Genomic DNA, 22365 nt, shown 5'->3' on the forward strand with positions numbered 1-22365 from the left:
CCTTTTTATTAACACCATTAAAACAATAAAATATAGTGCAAGAAACCTTTAATTGCTTTTAATTATAATATTACAACATAATAATAAATAAAATATGACCTAATAAAAAAGACGAAATTTAAAAGGGTACAGAAACATTCAAACGTTGCATAATCTCAATTTAAAACCGAATAAACAAAAACTACGAAAAAAATCCAGTCGATTTAAAAGCACTGGGAATGTATTACGTTTTTAGTATTTTTGTCTTGGTTATGTACTCACATGAAGAACCAAACGCAAAAATACTTAACAAACTTAAATTGCTTAAACATAAACGTTTTTTTTTTTAATTAATATATTCAGACTTATTGCAACAACACATCCAGTTCAGCAGCATACTCATCATACAGGGTGATTCCAAAGTTGGTGCTTTCCTTTGACGCTTTTTCGAAATATGAACAATAACGAAGATACAGGGTGTCAAAGTTTTACTGAAAAAATAAAAATTTAATGATTTTGGCCAAACCACTTGAAGTAATTAAACAAAATTTTGTAGGTGTCAGTAGCTACGTGGAAAGGACATTTTCCAGGAAACAACAATTTTCTTGCGTTTACCAGAGGCGTGCGTAAAATTTTTTTAAAACTTTAAAAAAAATTATTACTCTACTGTTTTTTCATTCAACATAAAATTTATTATTGAATTCCTTGATCGATTCTAAAAATAAAAACCGTCTTAATGCGTGCCTAAAATTAAATGCTGTTTTAATTTAAAATGTCAAATTATTAAAACTTAGTTCAAAGGCGGCTGAAATCTTTTGTTTTTGTCTGTTGATAAGGAATAACCTGTAGTTAGTTAAAAAATAAATTTATGTTATTTTTTATTTTGTTTTTTTTTCAGTAAAACTTTGACACCCTGTGTCTTCGTTATTATTGATATTTCGAAAAAGCGTCAAAGAAAAAAAAAACTTATTTTTTCAAGCCCTATTCATAGGTGAAAGGAAAGCCCCAACTTTCGAATCACCCTGTATAATAAACGCGTAGCCGAAGAATCCAGAACATTAAAGTAGTTATGTCATGTTTAAACTCATACTCTCTTTTTTTAAAACTTAACGTTAATAAACCTTTCAACTTGTAAGCATGAAGAGAATTTCAATTAACAACCTTTAAAAAATGTCATGGTAAGTTTTTTTTTTTAAATTTAATGTTTATATGCGTACAATTATTATTTAAGGTAAGTAGGTTTGGAAAACAGTGCCGCCCTGCTCAGGTTGGCTTTTTAAGTATTCACCTTAAGCAGATGTGTGGTTATATATTCGAGGATTATCGGACCCAATTAAAACGGGGCAGAAGAGAATACACGCACATGGTTGTTTCCTAGCTAGACCTAATTATATAATCTCAGCTGGATTCGGGCACAAAAATTTTAATACTAGCTTGGCCATTTTGAGCGGCTGCTTTCATCGCTTTTCTTCGTTCTTCTATCATTTTCTTTCTCGCTTCTTCGCGTTGTTTGCGGGCTTCTTCGGCGGCAGCCGATGGTTTCGGTTTGGAGCCGGCCATTAGTTTTCGCGGTCTTGTGGTTCCATTACTTTTTAATTCAATTTTCTTCGGAGTATCCTATTACGCAGAAAAAAAAACAATTGTTTCATTTTGAGATTAAGGCACTGTTTGGTGATTTTTTGTATATCAATCAGGTTGGGAATAGTGATTGGTCAGTCGGCGGTATGATTTACACAGAAAAATCATCAATGATAATTTGACCAAAAAAATGAATCTTCAGATTTGATTGTCAATAGCATTTAGGGGTCTTTGGAATTTATGAAACTTTCAAAATGGTCCCAGAAGTGTAAAACACTTATAGAGGTCTCTAGCACTTTTTAGAAAGTTCTCAGTAACATTTAGAGGTTTATGGAACTTTCAAAATGGTCCTAGAGGCCTCTGGCAATTTAAAACGGTTATGGGGAGGTTTAAGACAATTGTAGAGGACTCTGGCACTTTTTTGAAGGTTTTCAATAGCGTTTAGAGGTCTACGAAACTTTAGTCCTAGACCCCTCTGGCAATTTAAAACAATGCTAGGAAATTTTGAGACACTTGTAGAGGACTCTGGCACGTTTAAGAAGGTTCTCAGTAACATTTAGAGGTCTATGAGACATTCAAAATGGTCCTAGATGCCTCTGGTAAATTAAAACAATGCTAGGAAGTTTTGAGACGCTTGTAGAGGACACTGGCACGTTTAAGAAAATTCTCAGTAGCATTTAGAGGTCTATGGAACTTTCAAAATGGTCCTAGAGGCCTCTGGCAATTTAAAACAATGCTAGGAAGTTTTGAGACACTTGTAGAGGACTCTGGCAAGTTTAAGAAGGTTCTCAGTAGCATTTAGAGGTCTATGAGACTTTCAAAATGGTCCTAGAGGCATCTGGCAAATTAAAACAATGCTAGGAAGTTTTGAGACACTTGTAGAGGACACTGGCACGTTTAAAAAGGTTCTCAGTAGCATTTAGAGGTCTATGAGACTTTCAAAATGGTCCTAGAGGCCTCTGGTAAATTAAAACAATGCTAGGAAGTTTTGAGATACCTGTAGAGGACTCTGGCACGTTTAAGAAGGTTCTCAGTAGCATTTAGAGGTCTATGAGACTTTCAAAATGATCCTAGAGGCCTCTGGTAAATTAAAACAATGCTAGGAAGTTTTGAGACACTTGTAGAAGACTCTACCACTTTTAAGAAGGTTCTCAGTAGCATTTAGAGGTCTATGAGACTTTCAAAATGGTCCTAGAGGCCTCTGGCAATTTAAAACAATGCTAGGAAGTTTTGAGACACTTGTAGAGGACTCTAGCACGTTTAAAAAGGTTCTCAGTAGCATTTAGAGGTCTATGAGACTTTCAAAATGGTCTTAGAGGCTTCTGGCAAATTAAAACAATGCTAGAAAGTTTTGAGACACTTGTGAAGGACTCTGGCACGTTTAAGAAGGTTCTCAGTAACATTTAGAGGTCTATGAGACTTTCAAAATGGTCCTAGAGGCCTCTGGTAAATTAAAACAATGCTAGGAAGTTTTGAGACACTTGTAGAGGACTCTAGCACGTTTAAAAAGGTTCTCAGTAGCATTTAGAGGTCTATGAGACTTTCAAAATGGTCTTAGAGGCTTCTGGCAAATTAAAACAATGCTAGAAAGTTTTGAGACACTTGTGAAGGACTCTGGCACGTTTAAGAAGGTTCTCAGTAACATTTAGAGGTCTATGAGACTTTCAAAATGGTCCTAGAGGCCTCTGGTAAATTAAAACAATGCTAGGAAGTTTTGAGACACTTGTAGAGGACTCTAGCACGTTTAAAAAGGTTCTCAGTAGCATTTAGAGGTCTATGAGACTTTCAAAATGGTCTTAGAGGCTTCTGGCAAATTAAAACAATGCTAGAAAGTTTTGAGACACTTGTGAAGGACTCTGGCACGTTTAAGAAGGTTCTCAGTAACATTTAGAGGTCTATGAGACTTTCAAAATGGCCCTAGAGGCCTCTGGTAAATTAAAACAATGCTAGGAAGTTTTGAGACACTTGTAGAGGACTCTAGCACGTTTAAAAAGGTTCTCAGTAGCATTTAGAGGTCTATGGAACTTTCAAAATGGTCCTAGAGGCCTCTACCAATTTAAAACAATGCTAGGAAGTTTTGAGACACTTGCAGAGAACTATAGCACGTTTAAGAAGGTTCTCAGTAGCATTTAGAGGTCTATGGAACTTTCGACATGGCCCTAGGACTTCTCTAGAGGCCTCTGGCAAATTAAAACAATGCTAGGAAGTTTTGAGACACTTGTAGAGGACTCTGGCACGTTTAAGAAAGTTCTCAGTAGCATTTAGAGGTTTATGGAACTTTCAAAATGGTCCTAGAGGCCTCTGGCAATTTAAAACAATGCTAGGAAGTTTTGAGACACTTGTAGAGGACTCTAGCACGTTTAAGAAGGTTCTCAGTAGCATTTAGAGGTCTATGATACTTTCAAAATGGTCCTAGAGGCCTCTGACAATTTAAAACAATGCTAGGAAGTTTTGAGACACTTGCAGAGGACTGACTTTATAAAATACTTAGGATATTATCTTACCTCTTTCCAATTATTTGCCTTCAGTCTACTGATCTCGTCGAACAAACGATCGACTTGGTCCACTTGCAACATCACCATATCCCAAAACCCTTGCAAATCTTGATTCGTGGTTGGAAACGCTTCACCCGCACTCTATTCTCAAAAATTCCGGTCAAAAAACGAAATTCAAACCTACAAGTTAACATACCTGATTAATATTATTGGTGCACAGCCCTTTGAATTGTTGCATCTTTTGAGAAACCAACAGTCTGGCTTTTCCCGACGCCGACCTCAATTTTCCTATCACTTCTTCGCTTAAATCTGGAGTGTCAATGTCGCTATCTACTTTATCGGCTAGGGTGAGCAGTCTGGTAGCTTGCTGGTCCAGAATCTTTAAGAAATAATGCCCGTCTTTCTCGTCTGAAAACAGTAAAAAAGCAATAAAATTAGTATTTTGTTTAAACTTACATTTTTAGTCACCCTTGGCAAAATACTGGTCACAAACTGACCCTACTATCAAAGACATGGCTTTAGGAACGTACAATACAAAATTCTTAATAAAAGTTACTATGTCACAAGCGGTCCGGACCAAAGCCGTCCCAAAACCATCGTAGTTATTTACTTCGCTCGGCATGTTTACATATTTTTTGTCGCTGTAAATTCCACTGATTGATTTTTAGCACAGAACGAAATACAACAAAATGTTTCTGATACGGTTTATGTGATGTGTGGTGAAAAAAAAATGTGACAATTTAGCTGTTGCGAATGTCATCATGATTTAAGGACCGTTCACGTCACGTTTAATTGTGTATAATAAACACGTAATCATTTAAATTAAAATGATATTTCGTTATCTTGAAAAAGATTGGAATTTCAAGTTTTTACATAGAAATAAAAATTAATGGTTTCTGTAGAAAGTAATGCAACAATAGGTTCAAAAATAAATAATAATAGACAGTATATTTTTTTTTTGCAATTAGTGAGGAGTACTGTAGATAATCTAAATGGTTTACATCTCATCTTAAATCACAAAATACTGAATGCTTCAAAATCGTTTCTTTTCTCGTTGAAATGTATTACTCAAAAGCCCAAAACATACTGAAATGAATAAAAAGAGAACCGTACTAAATTTTGCTCCCCTTTTCCACATAGTCTAACTTTAAATTATCAAATTTTCTATACGTTTTAAACTGATATGCTCCATAAAACCAAATAATTATACTGTCTCGCAAAACAAACGGATAACTTACCTTTTTCGGTTTCGATAGGTTGAGCAACATTTCCGTTCTGCTTAATCACCGGTAACTCACTGCAAACACTCTCTTCCTCACTTTTAGCCTGCCCATTCACTTTGACTTGGTCTTTCAATTTAGGAACTGTAACACTCTTCTGCATCTGAGCGTCCGCCACCTTTTTAGGGCTGGCCAAGGGCAGCTGCGCCCTAAACTCCGGCCTCAAATGCCTCAACACCGGCAATGACGGAGTACTGGAACTTTGCCTCATCGAAACCGGTTCGATATTTTCCTCGTCGGACAGTTTATCGGGCATGGTTTGGTTGAGCTTGCCGTTGGTGGGTTTGGGCGTGTCCTCGCTCTCGGACAGGCGGTTTTTCTGACGTTTTGAGACGAAAAATCCCTGAGCAAGGGCTCCGGGCCCGTACAGTCTTTCCACTCTCTGTTGTATGAACGATTTGGTTTCTTTACCGTTGGTGTACTCTTTGCTTATGGTAGTACTGTCCACGTTACCATTCAAGGTCCTATTATACGAAAAGAATTCCCTGTTTTGATGGCAGCCATCAGTGCTATCCTTACTGTCCGAGTGTATACTTCCAGTGTAATGATGGTGAGATTCATTGCTAAGGATAGTCACTGTTTTCGTGTAGGAGTAGTAAAGTTTGGGCTGGCAAGCCCTTAAGGCATCCTCGGACATTGTGGTCTTCGGACTGGGTAGAGGCACTAGATTCGGAGGCGACAACAGATTGTTGGTAACGCTGTAGGGTTGATCCACTGTCAAATGGTTGTGGTCGAGCCGATGAGGTGAAGCATCTCTAGATCTGGCCAAACGTTCTGAATCGTAATTGGTCGTGGTGCAGTACCCATTCACGGTGCAAGCCAGACTTAGATAGGAGGGCAGGTGGTGGTGTTGACGTGGTTCTGCTTGAGCCGTCGAAGAAGATCCGCGTAATGTTTTGGTGGAACCCGCTTCAGACCAATCTGTAAACATCAAAAATGGTTTCAGCTAAGTAGGTTAACAAAAAATTATTAAGAATAAACACATGCATAATGTATTGGAAACTTCTAAAAAGCTGAAGTAAAACTTGTGGAAACCAAAACCATGGCACAGTGTTAGAAAAATGGTTTTATTGGTTGGGTTTGAATATCTATCTCAATATTAAACATTGTAATGGTTAGAGAGTTGGTTAAGTAGAGAAAAAACGTACAGGGGCTATCAAATTACTTTAAAAATTATTTAAAACATTGAACTATACAATTAGCATTGCAAACAATTAAATTAGAGTACCAGAAAGAGCAAAAGGCCTCTAAAAAGTCATTTTTAAGTACCAGAAGCTTCTGAAGTCACGTGGCAATCCCAGAGGCTACTAAAAAGTCATGTTTCTTTGGTGAACTTTCGAAAATCAGGCTGTAACTTATACTACATAATAATTGATTAGTAATTAACGCAAAGACAAATAAACAAGTGGGTAAGGCAGCCTTGTCTTGGGCCACAAACCCACTCGCGTATGTTAAACATACCATTGGAACAATTAAAATACATTTTTTAGCTAGAAATAACATGGTTGTCTAAGCTGCAAGAATATAGTGCATTTGAGTCTCAGTGGGAATGACTTGTATTGTCAACATGCTAATTATTTTGTCGTTATTGATGGGAGGAACTAGAAAAAAAATGGAAAGTTAGGACAAAAATGGGCGAGGATATTTACATAGAAATTGGCGTCAGACCATATAAACGTGGATTTCCTATTCGGATTACATATGTGTGAGAATTTGTTATGCAAACAACGGGTTAGTTTATGCAATTTTGTGCTTTTATAATTTCTAGAAAATTACCTTTCTGAACAGTACACACACACACAAACAAATGGCACTAATTTAATGAAATTCCAAACTGCACAGAGTCGAGTAGAATCACAACTGCAAAAAAGTAAAAGCGATTCTCCCAAACTTGTAGCTTACTAACAATAAAAATACATAAACAATACGCGTTTAGTCACTGTCTCGAGTCCTAGAGGGAATCATTAATCAAAGCACCACCATAAACTTATAATACAATGGGGAAATTCGGCCAAACCTATGATGAAATGGTTGGTAGTCTCCGTGCATCTTTCGACGATCCTTGTGCCGGCAATCACGCAAACCGAATTTTAAATTTTTAATTAAGTTCGATGATTGCTCGGGTAATTGGACGATTGTCTTCTTTATTGACTGATTCTGATTGTTTAATTGAAATTTGCCAGGACGTTCAGCTTGAAGAGAAACGTTTTTTTTTCATGGTTATCTTGTTTTCTCATGGCTTTCATTCCACTAAATTTGAATTCAATACATTTTGTTTAGGTATGGGATTCAAAGACAGAGTGAAAACTGGGTACACAACAATAATTATGGTTTAAAAACATCTTTAAAAAAACTGTTAATATTGATCATTTTTGTTTTAAGAAGAGAATTTATTTTATTGTCATTATGGAGAAGCCAATAAGATCTATGTCTTCTTCTTAAAGCAGAAGTAATGGATCAATTTATTTTTATTATATTTTTGTAAAACTAAATTTTATGTCAAGTTTACCGTGACTTTATTTTACGAAATAGAACAAGTTCTATTTTCATCCAACTTGTTTGATCAAACTCGCTGTTTTGACTGTCGCCAACAGGTAAAAACGAAAAAAGTTCACTTTTTTGTATCATTTTTTTTTCTTTGGCACTGTTACGTGACTTTTGAGAAGCTTCTGACACTTTCTAATGACATTTTAGTGGTCTCTGACGCTCTTAGAGGCTTCTGTCAGTGCTACGTGACTTTGGAGGCTTTTGAGACTCTCTAATGACATTTTAGTGGTCTGACGCACTTAGAGGCTTCTGGAGCGGTCACGTGACTATTTAGAGGCTTCTGACACTTTCTAATGACATTTTAGTGGTCTCTGAGGCTCTTAGAGGCTTCTGTCAGTGTCACGTGACTTTGGAAGCTTCTGAGACTCTCTAATGACATTTTAGTGGTCTCTGACGCTCTTAGAGGCTTCTGGAGCGGTCACGTGACTATTTAGAGGCTTCTGACACTTTCTAATGACATTTTATTGATCTCTGATACTATTTAAGAGTTTTGGCAGTGTCACATGGCTTTTCAGAGGCTTTAGACAATTTTAGAACCCTCTGACATTTAAAACATACATTTTAGGTGGCTCTGTCACTTCCAGAGGCTTCTGGCTGTCTTAGAAGCTTGGGGCACCTAAAAATGACTTTTTAGGGACTTCTGGCGATTTCAGAGGCTTTTTTTTAAATCCCCCATTAAGGCGCTATGGTAAGTTTTTACTGTTAGGGAGCTATTGCAAGGAAAACCTTAATATATATCAAACTAGCAGTTTTAACTTTGACAGGGCATAACTTGTTAATTTTGAGAGTTCTAGTACTTGGACTTTTTTTAGGTTTTCTGTCTTTGTCTCGCGCATGCAATTATCTATGTTTCATTGTCAGTTACACAGTTTTCCTATGGTTTATCACATCTTTACAGCAAATCTTTAATAAAAAAATTATAATATTACAGACATATTTTACATGAATGTTATATTTAAACTAACGAACTTAAATTTGTTTTCAAAAAGACAATATGATCCAAACTTTTGGCTAAAGTTCGAATAACCAATAATCATCGAATGATCGATCGATCTTTGATCTTTGTCTGAAGATTGAACATTCAGTAAATAAATAAAACTTTTTAACCATTTTCTAACAGAAAAATGTTGATTATTCGATTGTTCGGTTATAATAATCATAAACTAATAGTCATATACTAAAAAAAGGCAAGAAGTCATTATACGAGTACCAGAATAATTGAAATTAATAATGAAAACTTCAAAATTGACTTAATAGCTAAATTTCAGTTGCTTAATCAAATTTGTAGCTTCTGAGTAAGTTTTCTAGTTGAAAATGATGACACTTAGGTAAAAATAGGAGAAATGCCTTAAAGTGGTACATTTTCCTATCAGAATGCTTAAAATGAATATTTAAAAATTAAAAATTGATTTGGTAGCTACATTTCAAGATTTCTTAATCAAATTTGTAGCTTTGGTGTGAATGTTGTAGTTGAAAATAGTAAAACACTTTCACAGTATTCAGAATAATGAAATTTTAAACAATTCTTGGTGAAGTTGTTTTCATTGACAGGTTTGATTTAAATAGTTCAATTACTTATTGGATTTAAAATTAAAACCCGCTTGTTTGACCATAAAATGTAATTTTAAAAATGCTAAAACTGAAATCATAACAAAAGTGAAGAACTTACGAGAAAACTAAAGAATCCAAATATAGGCACAGAGTGAAAATAAAATCACAAAACGTTCACTATTTCTGCACGTGCTTAGTAACTACCATCGCACTACTGCATGCACAAAGAGTCCAGGCTGGAAATACACACACTATCTGCAAGATAACCCGAACCGAAATTACAAAACGCACGTCCTATCCAGGCCGCAGCCATCCTAAAATACTGACACTTTCAACCAGTCTTGCGGTCAGAAAAGGTCTATAAATATATAAGGCAGATAACAATTTAAATATTTAAATGTTCTTCGGCTTTAATGGTTTGGCGAAGAGAACTGGTATCGGGGGACCAGTCACCTTCGCTCGCTATTTGTTTAAGAAAAATATAATTTGTTTGTTGTTGGCGCTTTTAATGGTTGCAACACGATCGCACGACCATAAGGCAAGCAAGATGCAACTTGAGAAATGTTTCGGTTTGATGATTGACAGTCGGTGTGCCTCGTTGGCTTCATGATGAAAATAAAAGCCTAAATATAAACATCAAGCAGAAAGTGTCTATTCATAATTTCTTTGCAGATGGGTTTCACTCGTTTAATAGCTTTAGGGCCTTAAAAAAAAACCTCCATAACTAGTAGTTTAACGATCAGTGAGTATCCAATTAGACAACATGTGTTGAAAGATTGCATCGTGCAGGTTTTTGTTGTTGCACCTTTGATCTCGCACGATCTTTGAGCATTTTTTGTAAATTAGTCAAAACATTCTAGAAAATATTCCTTTTCAAGTGGAAAAACATGTTATTAACCCATGTGTGTGTGTGTTTCAATTCCGTGGAGGGTGATTTATTGAATTTTGACAACCCCTTTAATTCCTTCGATTTTCATTTTAAACCAAAATTACAAATTAACTAAACTGCTCGTCAAAAAGAATGGGACAGCAAAATTTTTGCTCTTTTTTGAGCGGCTGCTTCTTCAAATTGATTTACTTGATTCTAATAATTTTTTTGAGGATTAAAAGGTATTTTCTTCCTCTTTCTTTTGACCTAAATGATCTTTTTGAAAGGTGCCACAAATCCGAGTATACAGGGTGTGACTGAGGTGTAGTAAAAAAATGAAAAAATTGGTATAACGCCATTTCTCGCAAAAAAATTTTTTACGTTTTACAATAGCCTTAATCGAGTCTTGCGGTCAATATCTCTAAACGTTTTCGCCAGTTTGACGATTAAAGGCCATTTACAAAATGTATTGCAAAATTTTTAAAATGTGGTTACTTTTGATTCTCTCGTTTAAAATTAAACAATTTCTTTAGATCTTTTGTGGAAGAAGAGCGGGATTAGCAAGTTTACACTTAAAACTACCCAATTTAAGTAAAAAACATACACTGCGAGATACAGGGTGACCCAAAAAAAAATTTGAAAAGAAAATCATATGTTTTATCATAAATCTTAGCATGTTTAGTCATTTTAATGGAAAATAATGATATTGGATAGAGAAGCACACTATTTGTTTAGTAATCCAATTCATATCTCTAGACGTTTTCGCCAGTTTGGCGATTAAGGGGCGTTTACGATATTTATTGAATTTTTTTTAAAATGTGGTTATTTTTAATTCTCTTGTTTTAAATTTAACAATTTATTTCTTTAGATCTTTTTCGGATGAAATACGAGATTAGAAAAATTACACTTAAAACTACCCAATTTAAGTAAATTGGTAAAAATCAAGTAAATCAATTTGAAGAAGCAGCCGCTCAAAAAAGAGGAAAAATTTTGCTGTCCCATTCTTTTTGACGAGCAGTTTAGTTGAAAAATCAAATTAATTTTAACGTAAGCTAGTTTTCTTAACGCCCCAACTGTCAAATTTGACTCCATGGAGCTGTAAACACAATACTTAAGTGTAATTCCTCAAAGAAACACATCTATTTGACATTTTATACTTTCAGGACAGTGGTGAGTGAGTTTTGACAGCTGTCACGTGACGTAAGCAAAGTATTAAAGTCTACCTTGAAGTCTCAAATGTGAATTTTGGTTCCATGGAGCTTTAAACACAAGTTCCAGTGTAATCTCTGAAATTAGCAACTATTTTTAATTTTGTAGTTTCAAGTCTCTGGTGAACGGAGTTTTGACAGTTGTGACAGCTGTCACGTGACGCAAATAAAGTATTAAAGTGTACCTTAACGTCCCAAAACTATCAAATTTGGCTCCATGGAGCTTGAAACACAACTTACAATGTAATTCTTCAAAGTTTAGTTAATTTTTTATACTTAAACGACACATACAGAGTGATTTAAAATCAAGTTGGAAAAAAAATCATGTTTTTTTTTTTTTTGTTGTCCACCAACCTAGTTATTTTTGGAATCTAAACCGGCATTTTTTATATTAACATTACATTGATGTTGTACTTATTCGTGGTTAAGTCAGTACGTTGATCACCCTGTATATGCCCAATAGTAAATAAAAAACTAATAAAGTAATATCAATAGTAAAGTAAAACACAAAAACCAAGAAAAAACTGTTTTTTGATATGCGAAAATTACAATTGTTTCAGGTATTGCAAATGTCAAAATTTCACACAAAATGACAAATATCTCAAAAACGGATACAGATAGGTAGGATACAGAGAGTAGAACTAAAATATTCACGTAAAAAATATCCTATTTAAAAAATGAGAAAATTGGTTTGTTACTCAAATTTGGGACACCTGGTATACTAATGGACTATCTATAGAAATAAAGTGGACACAAATGGCTACAAGATTTGTATTTCGCAACTTTTTGATAAAATTCGATCAATCAAGGCTGCTAGAGCTGGAACAGTTGATACAGAATGGATAACAAAAAAATTCTATTCTATTTAAAACAATCACAAGTTTTGTTTGTTGCTCAAATTTAGGACACCCTGTGTATTACCTAAAAATGAAGTAGACACAAGACGGTAACCAAAACATAATTTATCACCCTGTACCTCATTTAGTGTCCTAGACAGTTTTGTTCAAAATTTGAGCATTTTCTACCAATTAATTTTTTTGGACAATAACCTAACCTATAATTTTTTAGACACGGTTCTAGAGTGGTAAAAATTTTAATTTTTTAGGGTTCTGGACATTTTTGTCCTGAAATTTTAGGACACTGACCTAACCCTATTTTTTTACATTTTGCCAGAATTCTTTTTTTTCTGGGCACTTTTCTAGTGGTAAATATTTTAATTTTTATTTGTGTTATGGGCAGTTCGTTCAAAATTTGTTTTTAACTAACACTGACGTAACACTACATTTTTTGAATTTTTTCTGATAATTTACTTTTTTTGGACACTAACCTAACCTATAATTTTTAGACACTTTTCTACACTATCTAAAGTGTTAAAGAAATGTCATTTTGTTTAGTGTCCTAGACAATTTTTTTCAAAATTTGAATACAGAAACACACTCCATCTACCAATATAAGAAAATTAGACTTAACTTTCCATTTTTGCAAAAAAAAACATGAAGGCTGTTGAAAAAACATATCGAAACTTTTCTCTACTGAAGATAATGGTAATGAAGGTATACCTACAGGATCAAGTGCCACCATAACTGACAACACAATTCGAACACTTTTACTGGTCTAGAGAGTAGGTGGTTGACCGAGATTGCCGAATACGATAAATGCAACAAGTACCACATCGACGGGAACCTTGAACTACACACACACACACACTCTGTTACGCAAACTAATGAAATTTGAAACGTTCACCGTTTCAAGAGTTTCAGTTTTCCGCCACCTTGTTTCCAGACCGACCATAGAAAAATGCTCAAATTACGTATCGGATTTAAAAGTCCGGTGTGGCAAAATGAAAGCAACTATTTAAGACTGGCACTTTCTATTGTCTCGTATTATCAGTAGAAAGAGATCCCATTTATATAAATTATGAGAAAGATTGTTTAGCCTCCAGCTGTGACCGGAAACTGTATAACTAAGTCCAATTTCATATTTAAATTATTGCTCGTAATTAGGATGATATACGGGCGAAAGACTCGCAAAAATGTTATTAATGTTTGTACTGTTATACGCCTGGTTTTGTGTCACCGACGAAAGATGAGCTTTCGTATCTCACGATGTCCGAACAACACCCATTAATCAATTTATTATGGTGAATTTAACGGTAGATTTGTATAGTCTAAGGTCTAAGTGTAAGGAAAGTATTGGCCTAGACATGATTCGGATCAATGGGAATCTCCAATGATTTCTTTTTTGATTTAATGTTTAAAAAGAACAGTTAAAAAAATAGTACACATATTTTTTAAAATACCGAAACGAGTAGTATTGAAAAAGTGTCGTTCAAAAAGCTGGCCAGTATGACGTAGTAAATTATTGGCCTTGTTGTCACTTTGTGCATTGCTACTTAACTATAGCATAAGAATGTCCATGTGAAAAAATATAGATGACAGGAAAGTGGCAGTTTGACGGAAACGGACACAGAGCTAGAGACTGAAGAAATGTATTAAATTCTAGAAATAACAAATGTTTTATTTCAACTAGAGAAACCGAGAGTAAGAGATAGAGTAAGTTTTAGTTTTACTTTTACACTCCTGAACGTTCTATTCCAAATGATAAAAACTAATTTACTAATTTGTGGGATACGCCCATTTTACAATGTCTCCTTGTGGGTTGTGGGGACATTAACTTTGTTACTTAAAACCAAAAACTCAAGTAAAGAAAGTATTTTAACGTAAAAACATGAAAATCGTCTGATTCACTGTGATATCGATCCAATAAAAAACAACAGACAACATGCAAGCCGGTTTGTTTATTCAATAAAAGCACCCTCAATCGGTTAATTGGTTTTTATGGAGGGTCAGAAGCGCTGAACTATATCAAAACTTGATTACTGTGAATAGGACTATAAATTGATCAGAGTAACAGATGGTTAAACAGGAAATACTGTACATATACAATAATTGTCATCAATGTCTCCTTATGGGAGGATTAAAATAAAAAAAAGTGAAAAAAACAATTTTTATATCACCTGATCAATATCTTGCTATACATGATAACAAAATATCAACCAATAAAGCCTACTAAGCCTTAGATTCAGTTATAATACCTCAGTAAAGGTTTTAATTAAATCAATGATCTAAATAATGTATCAAAGAAAAACTATGTTTGTGTTTCTCTAGATTTCTCAGTACGGTTTTCTTGTTTACTTACTAAAAAATTGAACTTTGCCTAAAACAATCTAATAAGTATTTAATGAAATTGATTTATTAAGCTGGGTACAACTATAAAAAAACGCGTCATTAATTTTGGTTGAATGATAACTAACACATAATTAAATAGATAACAGTTAATTTACTACACTCCTGTGAAGAAAAACAAAGTCTGGCAAATCACACTTCTGAATATACAGTCTAACATACAAATTAGTATTCTTTCGAGTGTATTTGAAATGATTATACGACAAAACGATGTTCCAGGTATTGAATCGCCGCAACAATGAGGAAGACCATTCTAATGCGATCTATGACCTGCGGATTACTAATTTTTAACTCATCCACAGTGCATTTTTATGCAGGATGTATGCTAGAAAACAAAACATGATGGCATGCTCTGCGTATTTAAGAACGATTGAACTGCTAGCAAATGTCATTTAATAGTTATTAATTATTGCTCATTAACGCGACTGACATTTGCAACAATGCATAATATTACTAGAATTAGAATGTGTGTAATGGCTTAGTTTACATATGTAGAATTTGCGTAAAACGTTTGTTTGTAGTTTGTCAAATGTGATTGTTCCAATCACAATCACAAACTAACCACTGTGCTCGAATTTACGCAAATGCTCTTCATAAGCTCCTGGAACTAATTTCTTATGAAAATACCAGGTCTGTAATGTCATTTAAATTGATGAACACAAAGTAAGATAAAATGGACTAGCAAATCTATCCAAGCCGAACTGATGACTGGTTATTATGCACAAAAGGAGGCCAACCGATTATAAAGCGAATAAGGAAATGCCGGTCATTGCGGTAATGACAAATATTGGAGCAGTTGAAAAAAGTTCTATACTAACAATGATGGTCAAACACGCTGAATTTCATCGATTTGCTACTTTTAACCTCATCATTAAGGCCGTTTTTTTAACAGTTAAAAAAGGTGGTTTTATACTCTTGGAGGACAACCAGAAACACTTGTGAGAACGATAAAATGTTGTTCTGTTGCTATTATTAGACACTACGAAAAAGTAGGTAAATATAGTGAGTGTATAAATAGTAAATATAAAATCATGATTTTAGGAGACTATAAACAGATTATTTATTATAACTTTGAAGTGACACTGGTTTGTTTTAAAATTTGAATTATAAAAATTTTGATTAGGCTTTACTTAAGATAAGACTCAATTATGAATGAACACTCAGTTATGTCATTCTTATTTAGTGATGGGCATAAATTTACCGGTAACTGTAATAAATCTCAGAACACATCTTGTTTCCAAAATTGTAAAAAAATGTGAAACTGTAATTCTTGCAAATTTTGACATTAAGAACAGATATCACGTGGTTTTTGGACGATAATTTAGCTAGGCAGTAACATGACCACTGTCAAAATAACTGTCGTAAATCTCAAAAACACGGTTTGTATCGAATACTGCAAAAAAACATTTTCTAAACCTTAATTTTTGCAACTTTTGAGCACAGTCTAATAGTCAGGGACAATACTGCTTGCCAAACAAATTTTGACATTAAGAACAGATATCACGTGGTTTTTGGATGATAATTTAGCTAGACAGTAACGTTACCACTATCAAAATAACTGTCATAAATCTCAAAAACCCGGTTTTTATCGAATACTACAAAAAAACATTTTCTAAACCTTAATTTTTGCAACTTTTGAACACAGTCTAATAGTCAGGGACAAAACTGCTTGCCAAACAAATTTTGACATTAAGAACAGATATCACGTGGTTTTTGGATGATAATTTAGCTAGGCAGTAACGTGACCACTGTCAAAATAACTGTCGTAAATTTCAAAAACACGGTTTGTATCGAATACTGCAAAAAACATTTTCTAAACCTTGATTTTTGCAGCTTTTGAACACAGTCTAATAGTCAGGGACAATACTGCTTGCCAAACAAATTTTGACATTAAGAACAGATATCACGTGGTTTTTGGATGATAATTTAGCTAGACAGTAACGTTACCACTATCAAAATAACTGTCATAAATCTCAAAAACACGGTTTGTATCGAATACTGCAAAAAAACATTTTCTAAACCTTGATTTTTGCAACTTTTGAACACAGTCTAATAGTCAGGGACAAAACTGCTTGCCAAACAAATTTTGACATTAAGAACAGATATCACGTGGTTTTTGGATGATAATTTAGCTAGACAGTAACGTTACCACTATCAAAATAACTGTCATAAATCTCAAAAACCCGGTTTTTATCGAATACTACAAAAAAACATTTTCTAAACCTTAATTTTTGCAACTTTTGAACACAGTCTAATAGTCAGGGACAAAACTGCTTGCCAAACAAATTTTGACATTAAGAACAGATATCACGTGGTTTTTGGATGATAATTTAGCTAGGCAGTAACGTGACCACTGTCAAAATAACTGTCGTAAATTTCAAAAACACGGTTTGTATCGAATACTGCAAAAAACATTTTCTAAACCTTGATTTTTGCAGCTTTTGAACACAGTCTAATAGTCAGGGACAATACTGCTTGCCAAACAAATTTTGACATTAAGAACAGATATCACGTGGTTTTTGGATGATAATTTAGCTAGGCAGTAACATGACCACTATCAAAATAACTGTCATAAATCTCAAAAACACGGTTTGTATCGAATACTGCAAAAAAACATTTTCTAAACCTTGATTTTTGCAACTTTTGAGCACAGTCTAATAGTCAGGGACAATACTGCTTGCCAAACAAATTTTGACATTAAGAACAGATATCACGTGGTTTTTGGAAGATAATTTAGCTAGACAGTAACGTGACCACTGTCAAAATAACTGTCGTAAATCTCAAAAACACGGTTTGTATCGAATACTGCAAAAAAACATTTTCTAAACCTTGATTTTTGCAACTTTTGAACACAGTCTAATAGTCAGGGACAATACTGCTTGCCAAACAAATTTTGACATTAAGAACAGATATCACGTGGTTTTTGGATGATAATTTAGCTAGACAGTAACGTGACCACTATCAAAATAACTGTCATAAATCTCAAAAACACGGTTTGTAAACGGTCAAATTTTCCTGCTTAATATTTACTTTACCGGTAATTTACATTCCTATTATTTTTGATCAAATATTGACAACGTGGTGGCAGCAAGACGGTGCTTTCTGTTGAACATTTCAGAGTTATCAAACATTTTTAATTTTTGTGCTAGGATATGATAGCAATCCCTACCGACAGATTTACAGAGCTCAAAATATTTTCCAACAACCATTTCGGGTGACCTGAAAAGTGTGCACGATTTACTGGGACACCCTGTATTCAAATGAATTGAATGGTATTCTAGTTTGGTGTCAAAACTTTAACCATATTTTTAGTCCACAGTGCGGCATTTGCGTAAACTGATTGGTCAAAAAAGCAGCTTTCAGCTTGCTGCTTTTTCTTGACCAATCACAAACTACAAACTGTGACTTACACAAACGCTGCACTTACCATTACTGCATTTTTTTTAAGCCAATATAATAAATAATTTACACTGAAAATACATAACAATAAGCAAAATCAATGACAGGTGCGGTATATGCTCTCGGATTAGAAAAGCAACACAAGCAAGTGCAGGACATAAGCCTATTCAGTAAGAATGTGTGCACCGTGCATGACCGAAACGTTAACTAGCCGAAACGTGGCGGAAATTTTAATAATTAAAGACAGCGGCATAAGGAAAGCAGGTTAAAGCCGAAAATAGGGCTGGTGCAGTTATTAAATAACCATAGAAACTGTTAACGGTGTTACTACATACGGCATGCACACAATCTTAAAGAATAAACCGTACCTGAGGGCAATTCTCTGGAGGCCTCCATGTCCAAAGAGCATGTCCCGATTGAGTCCACTGACGTCTCCATTTCGACCGTTCTAATGTCAGAAGTCCATTTTGAAGCCTTGCCACCGATTCTTTTAAACTGTTTACTGCTGTTGTAAATTTGTTCTAAATTTTCTGGATCGGTGATGATAATTTGAGGTAGATCAGTGTTTAAAAAAATCGATTTTCTGTCACTCAGACTCTTTTTTATGCTATCAGAATCGGGTGGAAACTGTACATTCTGTGGTTCAGCCGGTTCGAGCCTCAAACTGGACAACTGACAACGGTTGGACAGTACGTCACACGGAACTCCATTATTTCCTTGAGGTGTATTTGAAATGCACCCTACAGCAGAAGGGCGTTGTACAATTCCGGAATGACCTTACATAGACATTAATGCTAAAGTTAACTTACCCTTTTCTGTTGGTGGTGAAACTTGGAGGTCTTCTTTATGCACAACACTTTGCCTGGAACCACTGCGGGGAATTAGCTTCGAAACGCTGGAGGAGTTGCGCCTAACCTTTAAAAAACACACAAAACTCAGACTTTCGTGTTGACACCCATTAACCTAACACGTTAATTAACATAAGCACATTTTTGGCAAATAAAGTAAAACAATTGGCATGACAAGTCAATATTTATGACCGGGCAAATTCTGGCCAAGCTACGATTTCCTCTAATTCCTACCTAAGAATAGATTGAGGAGTTTTGTATGTCTGAACGCGCTTTGGAATTTCAAGTATTTGGAAATTTGCCGTGGTTTAAACGGAAGCGTTTAACTGCATAAGGTTTGAAAAATTACCAAAAAGACCAAAATTGTGATGATAATTATACATCTTTCATGCTGAAGATGTAACAACATAGATTCAATCAACTGCTACTTATTTCAATGGGACACCCTGTATATTTTTGCATTTTCGGATTCAGATTATTGTCATAATATCCGTTTCTGAAATATTTACCATTACCAATTTACCTACGTATCATAAAACGGTTTTTTTTTTGTTTTTGTGTTTTGTCGTTTAAACAAGATTTGACTCACAAAATCAGTTTTAAAAAGGCAGAAAGTCTAGTTTTTCAAATGGAACACTCCTTACTCTTAAATTTTTTTTTCTGATTCTCCGTTTAAAATTAAGGCAAGTTTATATTAGGTTAATTATTTAAAAAATTCATGCTTCAAATTGATACATTGAAACACCCTGTAACTGTCAAAATAACCGAGTTATTGAAGGTTAACGTACTAGCTGTCAAATTCAGTCTAAATTGTCACATAACTGCTTTATTTGCAACACTTTGTATAGACTTTTATATGTCAATGGATTGAGAATAAAATGGGCTTTCCAAAAATATGGCCGCCAGTGTTGGTAAGTTGCTTCATTTGGCCGACAGAGAGCTCAAAAGCTAACTAACTGTTTTCCTTGACTGTTACCACTCTAAATTTTTTTAAAATTTTTAAATCAGGCAGATACGGCCCTGATATTTGGCACAAAGCTACCACAGTGATTGCCAAATCTAGGGCCGTCGCAAAACTGTAAAAATAAAATCATTAAGGTCGATTTTCGCTGGCACTAAGTGACCAACATAACGCAAAACCCATTAGGATAGTGGTGGTGTTTCAGGCAAATTTGACCCTCACAAAAATTGACATTTGCAAAAACAAACAAATTTCCTAGCATTATGTCGTGGTAGGTCTTGTAGGTCACGTGATCGAGTTTTTCCTAATTTTCCAGGGTCAGATTAGCCCTGAAACAGTCAAAAAGTGTTTCTGGTGCATCCTGTCACTAAATCGTAAATAACGCACGAATTTATAACACTTTGTATATACTTTTCTATGTCGATGGGGAGCCAATGAAATGAGCTTTCCATTGACGTATAAAAGTCCATTGATACAGGTAGCGTTTGACGGCTAGAAAACGTCAAAATTGATTAATTTTCTATGACTTTTTTGGTACATCCTTGAAAATTCATTCAAATAGAGGGTAGTTAGTTAGTGTAGAGTGTTATTAGTACAGTTTTTACGTCAATGGATACCCAATGAAATAATTTTGTGCATCCTCTCGTTTAATCCTCAATAACTCGCTTACAATCGTCAATTCAATTCGTCAAATCTTTCAGTCAATAGATGGCCAATAAAATGAGAACTTTACTTAAAATTTTGAACTTTATTTCCTATGAAACCCTTTTAAAACACAGATGATAATTGACTTCTTACAATAAATTGAAGATACATTCTGATAAACATACCATAACAAAACGGTGCTACATTCAAAGGACGTACCGTTCTTGCGACACACTAAACTACTAAATCGATAAATTGTTCGAATCCTTACACTTTTGTGGCACTTAATCCCAAGAATTTCAATTCTCAGACATTATTTTCTACGATAGGCTGATGGAAAACAATGCGCCGTTATTTATTTAACTGTTTGGTTTACACCAGATAAATAATTTCTAAAAAGAACTTAAAGCAGTACGTACCTGTGCTTTAGAGCAACTGGATATAACCCCAAAAGGAAGAGGTAGCGAGAAGGGCCTTCGAAATGTTTTTGGTGAAGATCTCAGTCTGGTGGCACTCAACAGCAGCACTGAAGGTCGATCATCAGGAAGGTCACTGCAATTTTTTTAAAAAAGGTCAATATACCGCCACAAGACCGTTTTATTTTTAGGTCAAAGACCTTCGTGGGTTGTAAATAAAACATTATTTCAGTGGAACATCATCCCTAGTTAAAATAATAAGGCAACAAGGACTGGGACAAGTAATAATCTCTGACAAACTAAACCAATAAAATAATGATCTACAATTTCCGTAGGCAACGTGGGCAAACCGCGTTCCTAGCCAGGCGCACACAACCGGTCGTTATGCCAATTTCGTTTTGAATTAGTCAACCATTGGAAACTTACATGAATAACAATAGTAATTTATAATAAACAATCGGTCTAATTGACAGATGTGGAGTAAGTTATTCGAATATAAATATTTGTTGCGTTACTGAACGTATCAAACACGCAATGTGCGTTATTCTTATCACGATGTACATAAATTAGAAAAAACTAAGTGAAACACTCACACCCCTGACCTTTTGAGCCATTTAGAAATAAGTTTGTTGAGTCGTCGACGTTTACCCATTCTGGATACTCAACTGGCATTTACTACTTTCAAGCACACACTCAAACACTGAATGAATATCGCAAAAACACTTTTTTTAGTCAGACTGGATGTCGACATTAACGATCTGGGAATAGACTGAACAGTGAGTGAACCGTCTGCCGTCCTGTCGTGGAATTCCCTCTTACCTAGCTATTTTTAGGTTTCCTATAGGGAATGCGTGCTTCCATCAAAATGGGGATAAAAACGCGATCATTGGGTTTCCCAAAATATCTATTTCTTAAATTGATTTTTTTTATTCATGGGGGTGGAAACATTCAGTCAAGAGAGGTTTCCTTCATAGGCTTTAAGAATTATAATTCCATCAGCAATTTGAAAATGTTTGTTATGATAACTCATAAGTACTTATAGTAATTCAAAAACCATTTGTGAGGTATTTTCATTTTCCATGTTTAGTTCAATGATGAACACTTCAAGTGTCTGAATATTCTTAGTCACACTACCATCTTCAGAATGCCTGTGACCTTTCATTTACAGCAAACGTTTTTCAAGACAGTCTATTAAATAGCAGCAACTGTTTCTACTTTTGATAAACTTGCCTTTTCCGCAATGAGAAAGTTGTTGAAATATAGGAGCCCAAGAGAACCAATGCTATTTTTCAAATTTTGAGGAAAGTGACAGCTTTAATATACACAAAATAATTTAACTAGGAAG

The 22365-nt window shown here is 34.7% G+C and overlaps 1 protein-coding gene and 1 long non-coding RNA gene across 4 annotated transcripts; one reads left to right on the forward strand and one right to left on the reverse strand.

Annotated features, from left to right (window-relative positions):
• Window positions 1-31: 31 nt before the first annotated feature.
• vlc (disks large-associated protein 2) lies at window positions 32-21777 on the reverse strand. 3 transcript variants are annotated; one of them, XM_081973381.1, is made up of 8 exons: window positions 21623-21777; window positions 21024-21156; window positions 18960-19065; window positions 18519-18890; window positions 5291-6253; window positions 4249-4460; window positions 4062-4193; window positions 32-1596 (listed from the first exon to the last, which is right to left on the reverse strand). In XM_081973381.1, exons 1-8 carry the CDS (start codon window positions 21670-21672, stop codon window positions 1378-1380), a joined length of 2187 nt encoding a protein of 728 aa, XP_081829507.1. In that variant the 5' UTR covers window positions 21673-21777; the 3' UTR covers window positions 32-1377. The 3 variants fall into 3 exon arrangements, with proteins under 3 accessions (XP_081829507.1, XP_081829506.1, XP_081829508.1); XM_081973380.1 differs by having other exon boundaries at window positions 21614-21767; XM_081973382.1 differs by lacking the exon at window positions 18519-18890 and having other exon boundaries at window positions 21614-21762.
• Window positions 21085-21492, forward strand: LOC145724911 (uncharacterized). The gene is made up of 2 exons (XR_014177119.1): window positions 21085-21301; window positions 21356-21492. It is a non-coding gene; the product is annotated as an uncharacterized LOC145724911 (long non-coding RNA).
• Window positions 21778-22365: the final 588 nt, after the last annotated feature.

This window comes from Ips typographus, linkage group LG2, assembly GCF_016097725.1.
Source record: "Ips typographus isolate SLU linkage group LG2, UJ_Ityp_2.0, whole genome shotgun sequence".
Lineage (NCBI taxonomy): Eukaryota > Metazoa > Arthropoda > Insecta > Coleoptera > Curculionidae > Ips > Ips typographus.